Source organism: Carcharhinus amblyrhynchos, chromosome 18 (genome assembly GCF_965287045.1).
Source record: "Carcharhinus amblyrhynchos chromosome 18, sCarAmb.v2.hapA, whole genome shotgun sequence".
Taxonomy (NCBI): domain Eukaryota; kingdom Metazoa; phylum Chordata; class Chondrichthyes; order Carcharhiniformes; family Carcharhinidae; genus Carcharhinus; species Carcharhinus amblyrhynchos.
This window is the reverse complement of record NC_137341.1, coordinates 49,382,488-49,398,619: the sequence shown is the minus strand read 5'-3', so window position 1 is coordinate 49,398,619 and position 16,132 is coordinate 49,382,488. Positions and strand designations below refer to the sequence as shown.

At 45.4% G+C, this 16,132-nt stretch overlaps 1 protein-coding gene across 1 annotated transcript in view; it reads left to right on the top strand.

Annotated features, from left to right (window-relative positions):
• mapk8ip3 (mitogen-activated protein kinase 8 interacting protein 3) overlaps positions 1 to 16,132 on the top strand; it is a 237,498-nt gene that overhangs the window by 97,607 nt on the left and 123,759 nt on the right. Inside the window, 4 exon segments of the mRNA XM_080206983.1 lie at positions 5,866 to 6,010; positions 8,919 to 9,153; positions 10,192 to 10,297; positions 10,979 to 11,097. Of these exon segments, the coding sequence (XP_080063109.1) occupies positions 5,866 to 6,010; positions 8,919 to 9,153; positions 10,192 to 10,297; positions 10,979 to 11,097 (605 nt within the window).

The following is a 16,132-nucleotide window of genomic DNA, read 5'->3' as shown; positions in this document are numbered from 1 at the left end:
AAGGCTGGGATGAAGGCACTTTATCTGAATGCGCGAAGCATTCGGAATAAAGTGGATGAGTTGGTGGCGCAGATCGACACAAATGGATATGATCTGGTGGCCATTACAGAGACGTGGCTGCAAGGTGACAGGGACTGGGAGCTGAATGTCCAGGGGTATCAAGTGTTTAGGAAGGATAGGCAGGAGAGAAAAGGGGGGGGCGTAGCTCTGCTGATTAAGGATAACATCAGGGTGGTAGCAAGGGATGATATTGGAGCCAAGGAGCAGAACGTGGAATCGTTGTGGGTAGAGATTAGGAACAGCAAAGGGAGGAAGACGCTGGTGGGTGTCGTCTATAGAACATAGAACATAGAACATTACAGCTCAGAACAGGCCCTTCGGCCCACGATGTTGCGCCGACCAGTTACAAAAACAATGACCCACTAGCCTATACCAATCCCTTTTCATCCATAAACCTATCCAGAGATCTCTTAAACGCCCCCAAACTAGACACATTTACAACTGCAGCAGGCAGGGCATTCCAATCCCTCACCACCCGCTGGGTAAAGAACCTGCCCCTGACATCCGTCCTGTAGCTACCCCCCCTTAATTTAAAGCCATGCCCCCTCGTGCTAGCTTTCTCCATCCGAGGAAAAAGGCTATCACTATCCACCCTATCTAAACCTCTAATCATCTTATATGTTTCAATAAGATCCCCTCTTAGCCGCCTTCTTTCCAACGAAAACAACCCTAGATCCCTCAGTCTCTCTTCATAGGACCTCCCCACCATACCAGGCAACATCCTAGTAAACCTCCTCTGCACCCTCTCCAACGCCTCCACATCCTTCTTGTAATGCGGGGACCAGAACTGCACACAGTACTCCAAGTGCGGCCGCACTAGAGTAGTGTACAGTTGCAACATGACGCTGCGACTCCTAAATTCAATCCCCCTACCAATAAACGCCAAGACACCGTACGCCTTCTTAACAACCTTATCTACTTGATTCCCAACTTTCAGGGATCTATGTACACATACATCTAGATCCCTCTGTTCATCCACACTATTCAAAGTCCTCCCGTTAGCCCTATACTCGACACATCTGTTGCTCCTACCAAAGTGAATTACCTCACACTTCTCCGCATTAAATTCCATCCGCCACCTCTCGGCCCAGCTCTGCAACCTATCTAAGTCTCCCTGCAGACTATGACACCCTTCCTCACAATCTACCACACCTCCAACTTTGGTGTCATCAGCAAATTTACTAATCCACCCAACTATACCCTCATCCAGATCATTAAGAAAAATTACAAACAGCAGTGGCCCCAAAACAGATCCCTGAGGCACACCACTCGTAACTGAACTCCATGATGAATATTTACCATCAACCACCACCCTCTGTCTCCTATCTGATAGCCAATTCCTGATCCAACTTCCTAGATTACCCACAATCCCATACATCTGCATTTTCTGCAGAAGCCTACCATGGTGAACCTTATCGAACGCCTTACTAAAATCCATATATACCACGTCAACTGCCTTGCCCCCATCCACCTCTTTGGTCACCTTCTCAAAAAACTCAATAAGGTTAGTAAGGCACGACCTACCCGCTACAAAACCATGCTGACTATTTCTAATCAATTCATTACACTCCAAATAACTATAAATCCTATCCCTAATAATTTTTTCTAAAACCTTGCCCACAACAGAAGTAAGACTCACCGGTCTATAATTCCCGGCAAAGTCTCTGTTCCCCTTCTTCGGGGTTCCCCTTCTTCTTCCTTCTTCTATAGGCCCCGAATAATGATCTGGAGGTGGGGTGGGCTGTTAACGCGCAAATAAGTGCGGCGTGCAGGAATGGGACGGCCGTAATTATGGGGGATTTCAATCTGCATATTGATTGGTCGACCCATGTTGGACGCGGTGGGCTCGAGGAGGAGTTCTTGGAATGCTGCCGGGATAGTTTCCTTGAACAGTGTGTGTTGGAGCCGACGAGGGAGCGAGCTATCTTGAATCTGGTGCTATGTAATGAGGCGGGTAGAATTAGGGAACTTGCGGTGAAGGATCCTCTCGGGGAGAGTGATCATTGTATGGTGGAGTTTTTGGTGCAGATGGAGGAGGAGAAAGTGGGCTCCCGGACACACGTCCTTTGTTTGAACAGAGGGGAGTACGGTAGGATGAGAGAGGAATTGGCGAATGTGGACTGGGGGAGCGCGTTGGAAGGTAGGTCTGCTGAGGAGCAGTGGAGGATCTTTAAGGAGATCTTTCTTGGTGCTCAGCTGAAATTTATTCCGATGGTCAAAAAGGACCGTAGGAGGAGAGGTAATAAGCCGTGGATAACGAAGGAGGTGAAGGAAAGTGTTAAATTACAAGCGGAGGCGTTTAGAGTAGCTAAGAGTAGTGGGCGAGAAGAGGATTGGGAGAGGTTTAAATGTCAACAAAGATTGACAAAGAAGTTGATAAAGAAGGGTAGGAGAAACTATGAAGCTGGGCTAGCGCTTAATATAAAAAAGGATAGCAAGAGTTTTTATAAGTATATAAAAAGGAAGAGGCTGGCTAGGGTGAACGTTGGTCCCTTAGAGGATGAGAAGGGGGACTTAGTGGTAGGGGATGGGGATATGGCTGAGGTCTTGAACAACTTTTTTGTTTCGGTCTTCACGGAGGAGGGCGTGAATAATTTGCCGGGTGTTAGAGATGGAAAGGTGGTAGGACTGGAGGGTCTCAATGACATTACTGTTACTAGAGAGGTGGTGCTCGACAGACTGGAGGGGCTGATTGTGGACAAGTCCCCAGGACTGGATGGAATGCAACCGAGGGTTCTGAAAGAAATGGCGGAGGTGATAGTGGATGCCTTGGTGGTTATTTTCCAGACGTCGCTGGATTCCGGGGAAGTGCCAGAAGATTGGAAAACGGCTAATGTTACGCCGTTGTTTAAGAAGGGTGCCAGGCAAAAGGCAGGGAATTATAGGCCGGTTAGTTTAACGTCTGTGGTAGGTAAAATCCGTCATCAAGGAGGAAATAGCGAGGCGTCTTGAGGGGAACTGCTTGATAGAGCAGACGCAGCACGGTTTCGTTAAGGGGAAGTCGTGTCTGACAAATTTACTGGAGTTCTATGAGGATGTGTCTAGGGCGGTGGATAGAGGAGAGCCGGTGGATGTGGTCTTTCTTGATTTTCAGAAGGCGTTTGACAAGGTACCTCACAAGAGGTTATTGCAGGTCAGGGGGCATGGAATTGGGGGTAGGGTGTTAGCGTGGATAGAGGACTGGTTGTCAAATAGGAGGCAGAGAGTGGGGGTCAATGGGTGCTATTCGGATTGGCGGATGGTGACTAGTGGAGTGCCTCAGGGGTCGGTGCTGGGGCCTCAGCTATTTACCATTTATATAGATGGCCTGGAGGAGGGAACCGAGTGTAGGGTGTCGAAATTTGCTGATGACACCAAGATTGGTGGAAAGGCAAATTGTGCGGAGGGTGTGGAGAGTCTGCAGAAGGATCTAGATAGGCTGGGCAAATGGGCCAGGAAATGGCAAATGGGATTTAATGTTGGCAGGTGCGAGGTGGTCCACTTTGGTAGGAATAATGGTAGGAAGGATTATTACTTGCATAGAGAAAAACTGCAGCAGGCGACGGTGCAGAGGGACCTCGGTGTCCTTGTGCATGAGTCACAAAAACCCAGCTTGCAGGTGCAGCATGTGGTCAGGAAGGCGAATGGGATGCTGGCCTTCATCGCGAAGGGGATTGAATATAAAAGTAGGGAGGTCTTGCTGCAGCTGTATAGGGCATTGGTGAGGCCGCAGCTGGAGTACTGTGTGCAGTTTTGGGCGCCGTACTTACGCAAGGATAGTTTGGCCTTGGAGGGAGTGCAGAGGAGGTTTACTAGGCTGATGCCGGAGTTGAGGGGGTTGAGCTATGAGGAGAGGCTGAATAAATTAGGCTTGTACTCGTTAGAGTTTAGAAGAATGAGGGGAGATCTCATTGAGACGTATAAGATGATGAATGGGATGGATAGGATAGAGGTGGAGAGACTCTTCCTGCTCAGAAAGGATAGTAGGACTAGGGGGCACAGCCTCAAGATAAAGGGGAGGCGGTTTAGAATGGAGTTGAGGAGGAACTTCTTCACTCAAAGGGTGGTGAATCTCTGGAATTCTCTGCCCGTTGAAGTGGTGGAGGCTACCTCGCTAAATATTTTTAAGACGCGGGTTGATGGGTTTTTGATAAGAGAGGGGATTAAGGGTTACGGGGAGAGGGCGGGAATGTGGAACTGAGCCACGACAGATCAGCCATGATCTTATTGAATGGCGGGGCCGGCTCGAAGGGCTAGTTGGCCTACTCCTGCTCCTATTTCTTACGTTCTTATGTAATTACGGCTCAGCTAACATAAAGACTTGCAGAGACAGTATTCTGGTTAATATGTTTCTTTATTATCCAGGCCTGATGAAAGCTGGAAGGTTATTTGGAGCAGTTCCAAACCACTCTGAAGTTGCATTTCTCTTGGTATTACAATTTTCCAATTTTTCAGAGCCGTTTGCCCACCCCTTGGCTTACCCCAGCCGGGTATGAGCCAATCATTATTAGTATGGATTATTTACCTTGGCCAATAATATTTACCCTCTGACAGCATGGGAATACATGATTTTATGGACTTTTAAGAGTCTTTTTCACAATCTTATGGTGCATACTAAATTTTTATCTGATGTAGTGTAAGACTTATTTATTCGCCTGACTGAGATCTCCAGGACTGCCTCATTGACAAGAGTTGCTTTCTCCCTTTGCTCAGTAGTATATTGTTCTGAAGAATGCGTTCTTTTTACTTGATTATATCCCATCATGCCTTAGAGCAGTGTGTTTTTAGCCAAGGTGTATGCTTTTAATACAGAATATAATTTGTCTTTCAAAAGTACATGTTGAAATTCTCTAACAGTCGTTATGTGTCTCTTTGCAAACAGTATCTTTGTAAAGTATATTCCACTCCTGTTCTTAATGTTATTCCACTCCTGTTCCTAATGTTATTCCACTCTTGTTCTTAATGTTATTCCACTCCTGTTCTTAATGTTATTCCACTCCTGTTCTTAATGTTATTCCACCCCTGTTCTTAATGTTATTCCACCCCTGTTCTTAATGTTATTCCACCCCTGTTCTTAATGTTATTCCACCCCTGTTCTTAATGTTATTCCACCCCTGTTCTTAATGTTATTCCACCCCTGTTCTTAATGTTATTCCACCCCTGTTCTTAATGTTATTCCACCCCTGTTCTTAATGTTATTCCACCCCTGTTCTTAATGTTATTCCACCCCTGTTCTTAATGTTATTCCACCCCTGTTCTTAATGTTATTCCACTCCAGTGATTATGAGTTTTCCTGATGATCCTCTGTTTTCTCAGATTTTGTGATACAAATTGTGGATAGTTTGAACGTGTTGTATGTGTCTACCAATTATTAATAGTTGAATAAAAGTTTTAAAGTTTATTTATTCATGTCATGAATAGGCTTACATTAAAACGGCAATGAAGTTACTGTGAAAATCTCTTGGTTGCCACACTCGGGCGCCTGTTTGGGTGCACTGAGGGAGAATTTAGCATGGCCAATGGACCTAACCAGCACGCCTTTCGAACTGTAGGAGGAAACTGGAGCACTCAGAGGAAGCCCGTGCAGACTCCACACAGACAGTGACCCAAGCCGGAAATCGAACCCCGGTTCCTGGTGTTGTGAGGCATGCTAACCACGGTGTGCCACCATTTAGAAACCATTGAAGCGATTGTGTCTATGTTGAGGTTCATAATGGCAAATCTACGTGGTCGTAATGGTTAAATAACAGTCTGAATATTTACGAATGATGTGTGAATTGTTGATGAATAGGAAACCTCAATTGCACATTTGTTGCTCTTTCCTAGTAGGAAGGAACCGCCGAATACTCTGGGCCTGTTCCCTGTGTTGGACGGGAATCTCCGCGGGCAGCAAGTTGGTCGTATCACTCCTGGCTCTGACAACTGGCACCTGAGCGATCTAAGCCAGCCCCCATCTAACTGTAGCCTGAAGGTGAGTGAGTCTGGGGCACACCTGAGCCAATGAGCCAACTGGACCTTTGCCCCCATCAGGAAACTGCTCAGTTAGGAGCGGAAATGGCACGGTTTTATTGTTTAACATTCTCCCCTCTATCTCAGAGCCTGTTGTGGCTTACAGTATCTTCTCGGACACTGGGATTGTCTGGGTTGTGAGCAGCCTTTATGTCCTGAGGTGAAGTGATAGGAGGGAGAGTGGGCTGTGTGGTTAGTATGCATTTTCCTTTTTCCATCTCGAGTTCCTTCCTGGCCTATTGTCATTGAACTTTGGACAATCTTAACAGATGACTGCAGCCGATGCAATACATTTTTCACCTCTATTTTGACCAGTAATTGTGAAATTGCACATTACATGGCAGTTGTTTATATTATCTCCCACATACATTTCCCTGTAACTACAAGATGCGTACAAAAGGGAAAATATAATCTGGTCCATGGATGCAGGTGGCAGTGTGGGGTCGCTGTAGTATCGGGAGGGTAGGCAGGAGTGAAATGCCTCTTAGCTTCTTAACTCACAGCCATTCAGGCAGGGAAGGTCAAGGGTGGCCTTCCTGCTCAGAGGCCGATTGAGAATCTTTAATTGGCCAAGGAGAGGTCATAGAATCTCTATAGTGCAGAAGGAGGCTTTTCGGCCAATTGAGTCTGCATCGATCCTGGCTAGGGTCACTGTCGTGTGGAGTTCGCACATTCTCCCAGTGTCTGCGTGGGTTTCCTCTGGGTGCTCTAGTTTCCTCCCACAGTCCAAAGATGTTGGGTTATTTGGGTTGGCCACGCTAAATTGCCCCTTAGTGTCGGGGGATGCTAGCTAGGGTAAATGCATGGGTTTATGGGGATAGGGCCTGGATGGGATTGTGGTCAGTGCAGACTCGATGGGCCAAATAGCTTCCTTCTGCACTGTAGGATTCTCTGATTCTATGACCACAATCCCACCAAGGCCCTGTCCCCATAACCCCATGTATTTACCCTAGCTAGTCTCCCTGACACTAAGGGGCAATTTAGCATATGTTTGGAGTGTGGGAGGAAACTGGAGCAGATGCGGGGAGAACATGCAGATTCCACACAAGACTCCACGCAAGCCGAGAATCAAACCCAGGTCCCTGGCGCTGTGAGGCAGCAGTGCTAACCACTGTGCTGCCCTACCTATAGGTGGAGTTCCCTATCTTTCAACTGGATTATCTGTCTGGTTATCTGGAAACCCCATCTCTCGGAAATCTTGAGTTTCCTTTTAGTCTGTTGGGGGAGTCTGCAGTGTCTCTGTGACTGGGTAACCTGAGAAGGAATTTGCTTTTGATGCCCAGACTTCCTTGTGATGCACACAGGTCTCTGCATCTCGCGCCACAATTCTCTTTGTCAAGTGGAGGTTCCACCTATTTTCATTGGGCTCTGAGCTCGATTCTCTCCGAAGACTGCTGTGTTCATTGCATTGCCATTGTTCCCCAAGTGTTGGCAGTGTTAATAATGTCAAAGTTTCAAGCAAGATCCTTTTAATTAGACAAGGTGATTCTTTCATTATAGTCCATTTTATAAGTAGAAGATGGAGATGAAGTCAATTTCTTTATTATATCTGGGTAACAATTAATGCTACTGGGAGCCAAATGCATCCTTTGTCAGTTGCCGTGAAGGCCTGAAACTGTGCCGGGATGTGGATACCACCGATTCTGGGTCCCATGTGAGGATTTCTTCTTCTGCCACAAACATAAGGAACCTGAGTGAAAGGGATGGGGCTGAGGTGGGAGCTTGGGGTAAAGTTTGAGGCTGGGTGACTTGAGTGAGAAGAGGCCTACTGGCCTCCTGCAGGATGGAAGTGGGATCCAATGCAGGAAGTGGGCTTGGATTATAGCCTGGACCTTGAAGATGGAAGGCGTGGAGTTTTTTTAAATGGTGTTACTGTTTTTATTTTGTATTGTTGCTGGAAGGATCATTATAACAATTACAACTTGTTTGCAACTAAATCTGGTATGTGTCCAACTCATGTGTTACACATTTTGGGATAGACGCTATGACACTCATAAACCATATCATGAGATTAAAGCTTCCTATGCATGCTGATTTGTTATCACGTTGATACTTTTAAAGTTTATTTATTAGTGTCACAAATAGGGTTACATGAACACTGCAATGAAGTTACTGTGAAAATCCTCTATTTGTCGTACTCCAGTGTCTATTCGGGTACACTGAGGGAAAACTTAGCATGGCCAGTGCACCTAACCAGCACGCCTTTCGGACTGCGGGAAGAAACCGGAGCACCCGGCGGACACCCATGCAGACACGGGGAGAATGTGCAACCTCCAACAGACAGTGACCCAAGCTGGGAATCGAACCTGGATCCCTGGCACTGTAAGGCAACCAGTGCTAACCACCATGCCACTCACAACTTGATTTGATTTATTATTGTCACATGCATTAACATGCAGTGAAAAGTATTGTTTCTTTCTCGCTATACAGACAAAGCATACTGTTCATAGAGAAGGAAAGGAGAGAGTACAGAATGTAGTGTTTCAGCCATATCTAGGATATAGCGAAAGGTCCATTCAAAAGTCTGACAGCAGGAAAGAATCTGTTCCTGAGTCGGTTGGTATGTGACCTCAAACTTTTGTATTTTTTCCCTGAAGGAAGAAGGTGGAAGAGAGAATGTCCGGGGTGCGTGCAGTGCTTAATTATGCTCCCTTAATTATAACTCCAACTTCAAACTCCTGTTAGCCAATTATTTTGACTAGTTATCAATCCTAAATAGTTCCTGCTCTGTTCCAGTGGCAGACTTGAGGCCCTTTTATGTTTCGATAATTTGAGATAGTCTCACATTAATCCTGAGCCTTGCCGGCCACAATCTCCTTTATCGTTGGCGATTGCAACTCGTGATTGCGACTCTCTTTGTCTCGGGTCAGGATGATACCTCGGAGTCTGGCCAATCGTCTGCTGCTGCCACCCCGAGTACCACAGGAACCAAGTCCAACACCCCGACATCGTCCGTACCTTCTGCAGCTGTCACTCCACTAAATGAAGTAGTCAATCCAATCTACAACGGGGACAACAAGGTCAAGAACCAGCGAAAGCGGCCGAAAGGTAATAGCAGAAACATGGAAGTCCAGGTCACCCAGGAGATGAGGAACGTCAGCATAGGTGAGAGATTGCTCCTCTTCCCTCATTTATCCGTGCTCGTTGAGTTGAGGATTGGCAGTGCCGAGCACGGGAACATTTTCCAGTGTGAATCGGAGTTGTAGTGCCCGGGACCACAGGTTCAGGGTGGGCTGAATTTGGTTATGTGGCGAGCTAGCCTCATCCGTCTTACTCTGCTGCGTTAGGTTACTGCCTGGTAATAACTCCCCACCATCCATTGAAACCCTACGATTGAATTTCTGTCCCGCATTTACATGTATACACGTAGCCGTGCATATCAATGACTATATTTAAATCTATTGATTAATTAGGTTGCTACTTCTTTTCACTCTTGGCTGTTCATTACGATGTAATTCACAATACAAAATTGGCTTGTAATACTTTTCTGTCAGTCGTCAGATCAGTATATTAGTAGCCAAACTATAGATCTAGAGTTACTCTAGATTGTCACTTTTACATTGTGATATGCTGACACTCCTCAATGTAACACTCACATTGTTAATGAAGTCCATGTGTTTTAGTGACCTAGGTTGAGCCTATATCATTACCTATAGCACAATCTGATACATTCTGTGCTTTATTCTGTAAACATTTGTTGTTATTAGTGGGTGAACACTCAATGGAAAGGGATTTAGATTTGTTGGGGGTTGTGAAATGGGCCATCCACCCACAGAGCACCCACACAGTTTAACTGTTCATTGAAGGTATCACCACTGTGTTTGTATGATGCTATTTCATTGGTTCCTGCTTGTGAAAACTGGGGTAAAATGGCAAACACCAGAACATCATGTGAACGTATTCAGTAATAATCACAATTCTTGTAACTCGCTGCCATATAACTCACTGTGTGATATACCACTTCTTTCAATATCCCACCCAGATGCACTCTGCCTGCCATATCAGTAAGTAATCTTTTAGTCTAACACTCTGATATCCCTGGTTTAACCTTAGTTTGCTATTGTTTCACAGAACATTGATGGTCAGTAGTTTAGCAGCCCATCCTTACCATGAAATTAATTGCGTCCTTGAAATTCTTTGCAGGAATGGGGAGTAGCGATGAGTTGTCTGACCTTCAGGAGATTATTGATTCAACCCCAGAACTTGATATGTGTCAAGATCCACGCTTCGAAGGACGTGGAGGCAACAGGTAGTTCCTCGGTTCCAACCTTATAGCGGTGGGCAGCGCCAGTTGATGGGGCAGTGTGTTAGGATAATGGGGTTGGGGTTCCAAATACGTGAAAAGTATTTGCCAAAGGTAAGATGGGTGTAGAGGGATATGGGCCAAACACGGGCAATTGGGACTAGCTTAGTTGTAAAAGCTGGGCAGCATGGACAAGTTGGGCCGAATGGCCTCCTTCTGCACTGTAGGATCCTGTGATTTCCTGCATTCTATCAGTAAGGCAGTTACCACATCAATGTGGTTACCTCTACAATCCCCTCCATTCAGTAATACCATCAGTTTCTCCACATAAGGATTGAAACAGGTTATAAAAAAAGCTAATGGCTGATCTCGGCAGTAGCCTAGCTGATGAGGAGAATGGGATTCAAGGCCGGTGCCCTTGTTCTAGTTAATTTTTCTTGTGCAATTTGAAGATGGCAGCAGTAATTTTCTCCTGTTCAGTTGAAAGACTGGAGGTGTGTAAATCTTGCCCAGAAAAATAACACATGTTGGAGATGGCAGTACACATGATGCATGCCCTCCCCCACTCAGCACAGTGAGGTGGGTTGCCCTGTGATGCTTGTTTTGGGACCCTGGGTTGGGTGTGTAAATCTGCTGTGTAAGGCTAAATCCTGTACTAATCTGACTGTTGTAAATTGGATAATTCAGCCCCACGCAAGGAATTGTAAATAAGGCATTCGGGATAAACACGGATTCACTGTACCATGAACTTTCCACTGCTGGATCAGAAGTCATCGGGGATGTGGACGAGGGGGCAGATCTACTCGGTAAGTCAAGCACGGGCAAGTTTGATGAGATTGGATGTGTAAACTGGCATTGATGCTTTTAAAAAAAGTTATCATAACAAGTAGGAATCACAAATGATTTTCAGTCTGTCTAAGTCAAGGCATAAATTGCAGTTTACAAAGTGCCAAATTCTTCGGTGGCTCAACAAAATATTTTTCCTTTTTAACTAGACATGAAACACATTTCAACGATTTAATGAAAAAGATGAAATGAAGTTTGTCCTTTGTAATTTCTACCAAAAGAGTTAATTATTTTTCTTCACAATGCTGAGTGTTTCTTTCAGACCAGGTGCAGGATTGTAGGCAGACAAGGCAAATGCAGCTGTGTAACTGGAAATTCATTTGGATGGTCTGATTTATCTCCATCTCCCAATTTTCCCTTCTTTTTCTCTCAGGAAGTACTTTGCTTCCACTCTCTCCATCTGTAATGATGACGTGGTTGAGTTCAGTGGGAGTTCATGTGGGGGTCAGTGATGCCCACTGACCATTCCGCAGTTCAGTAATACTTACTATTGTTTGATCTCTGTCAGTTTTGTTTAACAGGTTTATTTGGAATCACGAGCTTTTGGAGCTCTGCTCCTTCCTCAGGTGAGTCAGAAAGCTTGTGAATCACCTGAGGAAGGAGTAGCGCTCTGAAAGCTTGTGATTCCAAATAAACCTGTTGGACTTTAACCTGATGTTGTGAGACTTCTTAATGTGCCCACCCCAGTCCAACATGCCGGCACCGCCACATTACAGTTTTGTTTAAGTCATTGAAGTTAATGCAGATATTGGCGAGAATGGGCTGAACTTGATTAATTGAACACATTTGAATGGCGCTGTGACAGACATAATGTTTACTATGCAATTTGTACATTGTTTTTCAAATATAATGCAACGTTTGGAGATGGTGAAAAGAATTGATCAAGGCTGATGTTACCAGATTTAATCTCTAACTATTGTGTGGGATTCTCTGAGCCCGTTTGCCATGCATTCAAATTCTGTTACGACCGCCACATCTTGAGAGCGGGTCGTTACGGGATTTGCACTGGCGAGATTATGATGTGTGATGTTCCTGGGCTCTCCCTGATGATGGAATCAGGTTTATGCCCTCCATAGTTAAACAGTTTTTGCTGTGGCATTGGCCATGGTGAATGCTCCCCCTGCTGGCCAAATCAGTACTGGCTTCCAAAAAAACAGAAACCTGTCGCCATACCATTCCCAAGATATGGAGTTGTGCGTACAGCCCTGAGTGGCGAGGAGCGTGGCTGAGCAATCCCACTGGCACTGCTCACGGTGGGGCTTCTAGGATACCTCACGGACCTGCATGATGATAGGGTGGAGGGGCCTCCCCAATGCTAGCGGAGTTGGAAAGGGGTGGGGTCATCTTGGTGTGGGCGGGTGAGGGGTGAGCTAACCATTGAGTGGTGGGAGGGAGAGATTGGCCCTCAGTGATCAAGTGTTGGGGGAAGAAGGAAGGATTCCCCTTGTCTGCGAGGGGTCCCTATGCCCTTGGAAGGAGGCTTTAACTTTACATTGTGATCAGGGGGCCCTTTAAAAAGGGTGTCCCGTTCTCTGTTAACTCTGCCTTGCTGGTCCTATCAGGCCCTGTCATGTTAGAATGCTGGTACAAAAGACAACCCCTCCCCAACTCCGGTTTTTATTTTCATAAAGTATCAAGAAGGTCTGAAGGGAAAGCTTAGCTATGTTTGTGCGGCAGAACACGTCAGTTTTCAGTCAGAACCTGACACTTTTTAGTAAAATTCCGCCCTTTGGGGTCCTTTTACTGTCCTTGCCTATGTGTTCAATTTTTAACTTGTGTATAATTTCCAATAAATGTTATGATTTTGCCTAAATGTAGAACACTATGAAATGATAGTGTACACAGCCAAATAATTTCAAAGGTTTTGTTTTTGGCTATTTATTCACAACTGCCATTCCCACTACACTCACTACTTAACAACAAGAAAGAAGCAAGCTGACCTGTCCTCCATAACTGTGCTGATGCCATCCAGCAACTGACTAGCAGCAAACCCACAAAAATGTATCAATTTACATTCTAATGGCACATCCGTGATTGGTAATTCTCCATGTGGAGGTTGATAAATGGAATCTGAATGAAATGAAGTATGAAATTAGAGTCAAATCATTTTCTCAATAGTTGGTTTATTTACAGAGCACAACATTACATACACCTGCCTCCTACCTACTAACCCAGTGCCCCAGCAGTCTCTGTTTATAAGTGCTCTAAGCGCTTAATTAAACAATGCCCTGTGCGTCTGAACAGTAAAATTAAATTACCACTAACACCTGCGCTTTTGATTTGGGCACCCAGTCCTGTATTTGATCAGTGATGAATGTGCAGGTGCATCGTGGAGAGAAATCTGGTCTTGCCAGAGGAAGCTGTGAAATTCCTCACAAAATTTCTCTGTCTGGTTAACATGAAATCAGGTGGAAAGTCAACAAAAATTGTGTTCTTCAAGCTCTCCCTGCCTGCTCCCCCAGCCAAGTCATAGATTTTATTTTATATTTCCACCATTTAGAAATATAGAATTAGAAGCAGGAGGAGGCCATTCGGCCTTCGATCCTGCTCTGCCATTCATTTTGATCACAGCTGATCATCAAATTCAATATCCTGATTTTCCCCCCTGCGCCCCCCAATATCCCTTGATCCCTTTAGCCCCAAGAGCTATACCTAATTTCTTTGTCAAATCACACAACGTTTTGGCCTCAGCTACTTTCTGGGGTAGTGAATTCCACACATTCACCAACTTCTGGGTGAAGAAATTTCTCCTCACATCAGTCCTAAAAGGTTTACCTCTTACCTTCAAACTATGACCCTTAATTCTGGACTCCCCCTGCCATTGGGAACAGTCTTTCTGAATCTGCCCTGTCTAATCCTGTTAGAATGTTAGAATCACTATGGTGCAGAAGGAGGCCATTCAGCCTATCGAGTCTGTACTGACAGCAATCCCACCCAGGCCCTATCCCCATAACCCCACTTAGTTACCCTGACACTACAGGGCAATTTACCATGGCCAATCCACCTAATCTACCCGTCTTTGGACTATGGGAGGAAACTGGAGTACCTGGAGAAAACCCATGCAGATATGGGGAGAATGCACAGACTCCACACAGACAGTCATGTTATGAGATTATGAGAATCTGCAGTGTTTTCTTTACTCTTATGATTTTGAAATAGACCCACGCAGTTGCACTGCTGTTTACATGCTCTCAGGTCACTGACCTGTGCTGTTGGCTTCAGTTGCTTCTGTAGGCAGCATGGTGGCACAATGGTTAGCACTGCTGCCTCACAGGACTAGGGACCTGGGTTTGATTCCCAGCTTGGGTCACTGTCTGTGTGGAGTTTGCACATTCTCCCCGTATCTGCATGGGTTGCCTCCCACAGTCCAAAGATGCGTGAGTTAGGTTGATTGGCTATGCTCAATTACACCTTAGTGTCAGGGGAACTAGCTAGGGTAAATGGGAGTATGGGGATAGGGGCTGGGTGGGATTGTGGTTGATGCAGACTCGATGGGCCGAATGGCCTCCTTTTGTACTGTAGGGGTTCTATGAATTTTCCTGCTATTTGCAGAGCTGGAATTGAGAATAGGTGAGCGTCGTGAATGTTACAAGCTGCTCTCTGAGAGTGGCACAGAACTGAATGTCTGACTTAGGCAAATGATTTGTCTCGTTCTAATTTGAAAGGGCAGACCAGTGGTTAGTAAATGCAGTTTGTTGAACTTTCAGAAAGCTTATCTGCAGCACATGGATCACATTTATACAAACGATAAATGGTTTCTGCATTGCTGGGGTGGGGGGGGACACGCACCTAATTTGCCCCTTTCCTCAATTTGCTGTTTTTCAAAGATGATGTTCCCTAGCTCCATGTTTTTTGCTGCCGGAAACACAGGGACAAAAATTCCAGTGCTATTAACCTGCAGTAATGAGGACATACTTTCCCAGAAATGTAAAGTGGAAATCCTCCCTCAAATTGGGGATCCTAGAATTCCTAAAGTGCAGAAGGAGTCCACTTGGCCCATCGAGTCTGCACCGACAACAATCCCACCCAAGGCCTGTCCTTATAACTCCACGTAACCCCCTGACACTAAAGGGAAATCCCACTCAGACCTGTTCCCTGCAACCCCAAGTATTTACCCTGCCAGTCCCCCTAACCTACACATCTTGGGTAACCAAGGGGCAATTGAGCAAGGCCAGTCCACCAAACCTATACATCTTTGTGGTGTGGGAGAAAACCTGAGCACCCGAAGGAAACCCACGCAGACACAGGAAGAATGTGCAAACTTCACACAGTGAAAGGTACAAATTGGAGAAGATAAATATCCAAGGTTAGCCCCAGATATGCTGTTATAATACTTGATGTGCTACAGTGGAGTGGTACCAAAATATGCTGCGAAAATCCAGATGGCTTAATGCATGTTCACTGGGATATGCTTCAATGTCACCACAAGGGGATCCTGTCAGGTTGGTTTCAGCTGTCTGGAGAAGGTACATCCACATGACCGGTGTGGGTCTAGATGCAGAAATGTTGCAAAAATTTGATAACTTTGGCTGGAATATAGTCTGCATTGCAGCTGCCCAACATCTGCAGTTCCAAACTGCTCTTCAAAGGAAGAAATATGCTTTTCTGAATAAAGCCACCTCTCCTTGCTCCAAAACAGAAATCAGCATAGCCTGCAAAACAGAAATCAGCATGGCCAGCAAGATGTAACTTCGACACTGATTTAAATCCCCTAAAATGAGATGTTGCAAGTTTTTGCTGTATCCAGCAATGTATGAATGTTCTATGAATTCTAGTGTCCGGGGTTGCTGATTCTAACCACCGGCTATGTTTCTGTTGATTAATTTTTAAAAATTCTCTAATGAGTTTCTGTGCAGCAGGTCATTGTTAAATCTATTGATATTTCTCGGAAAGGTCCCCCCCACTTCGAGACACTGAAGCTTACCCAGCAGCTCAGTGCGCATATGGTTAAGCGCACGGTTCAACATTCTTTAGGTAGAATGCACTTGTTTGCCT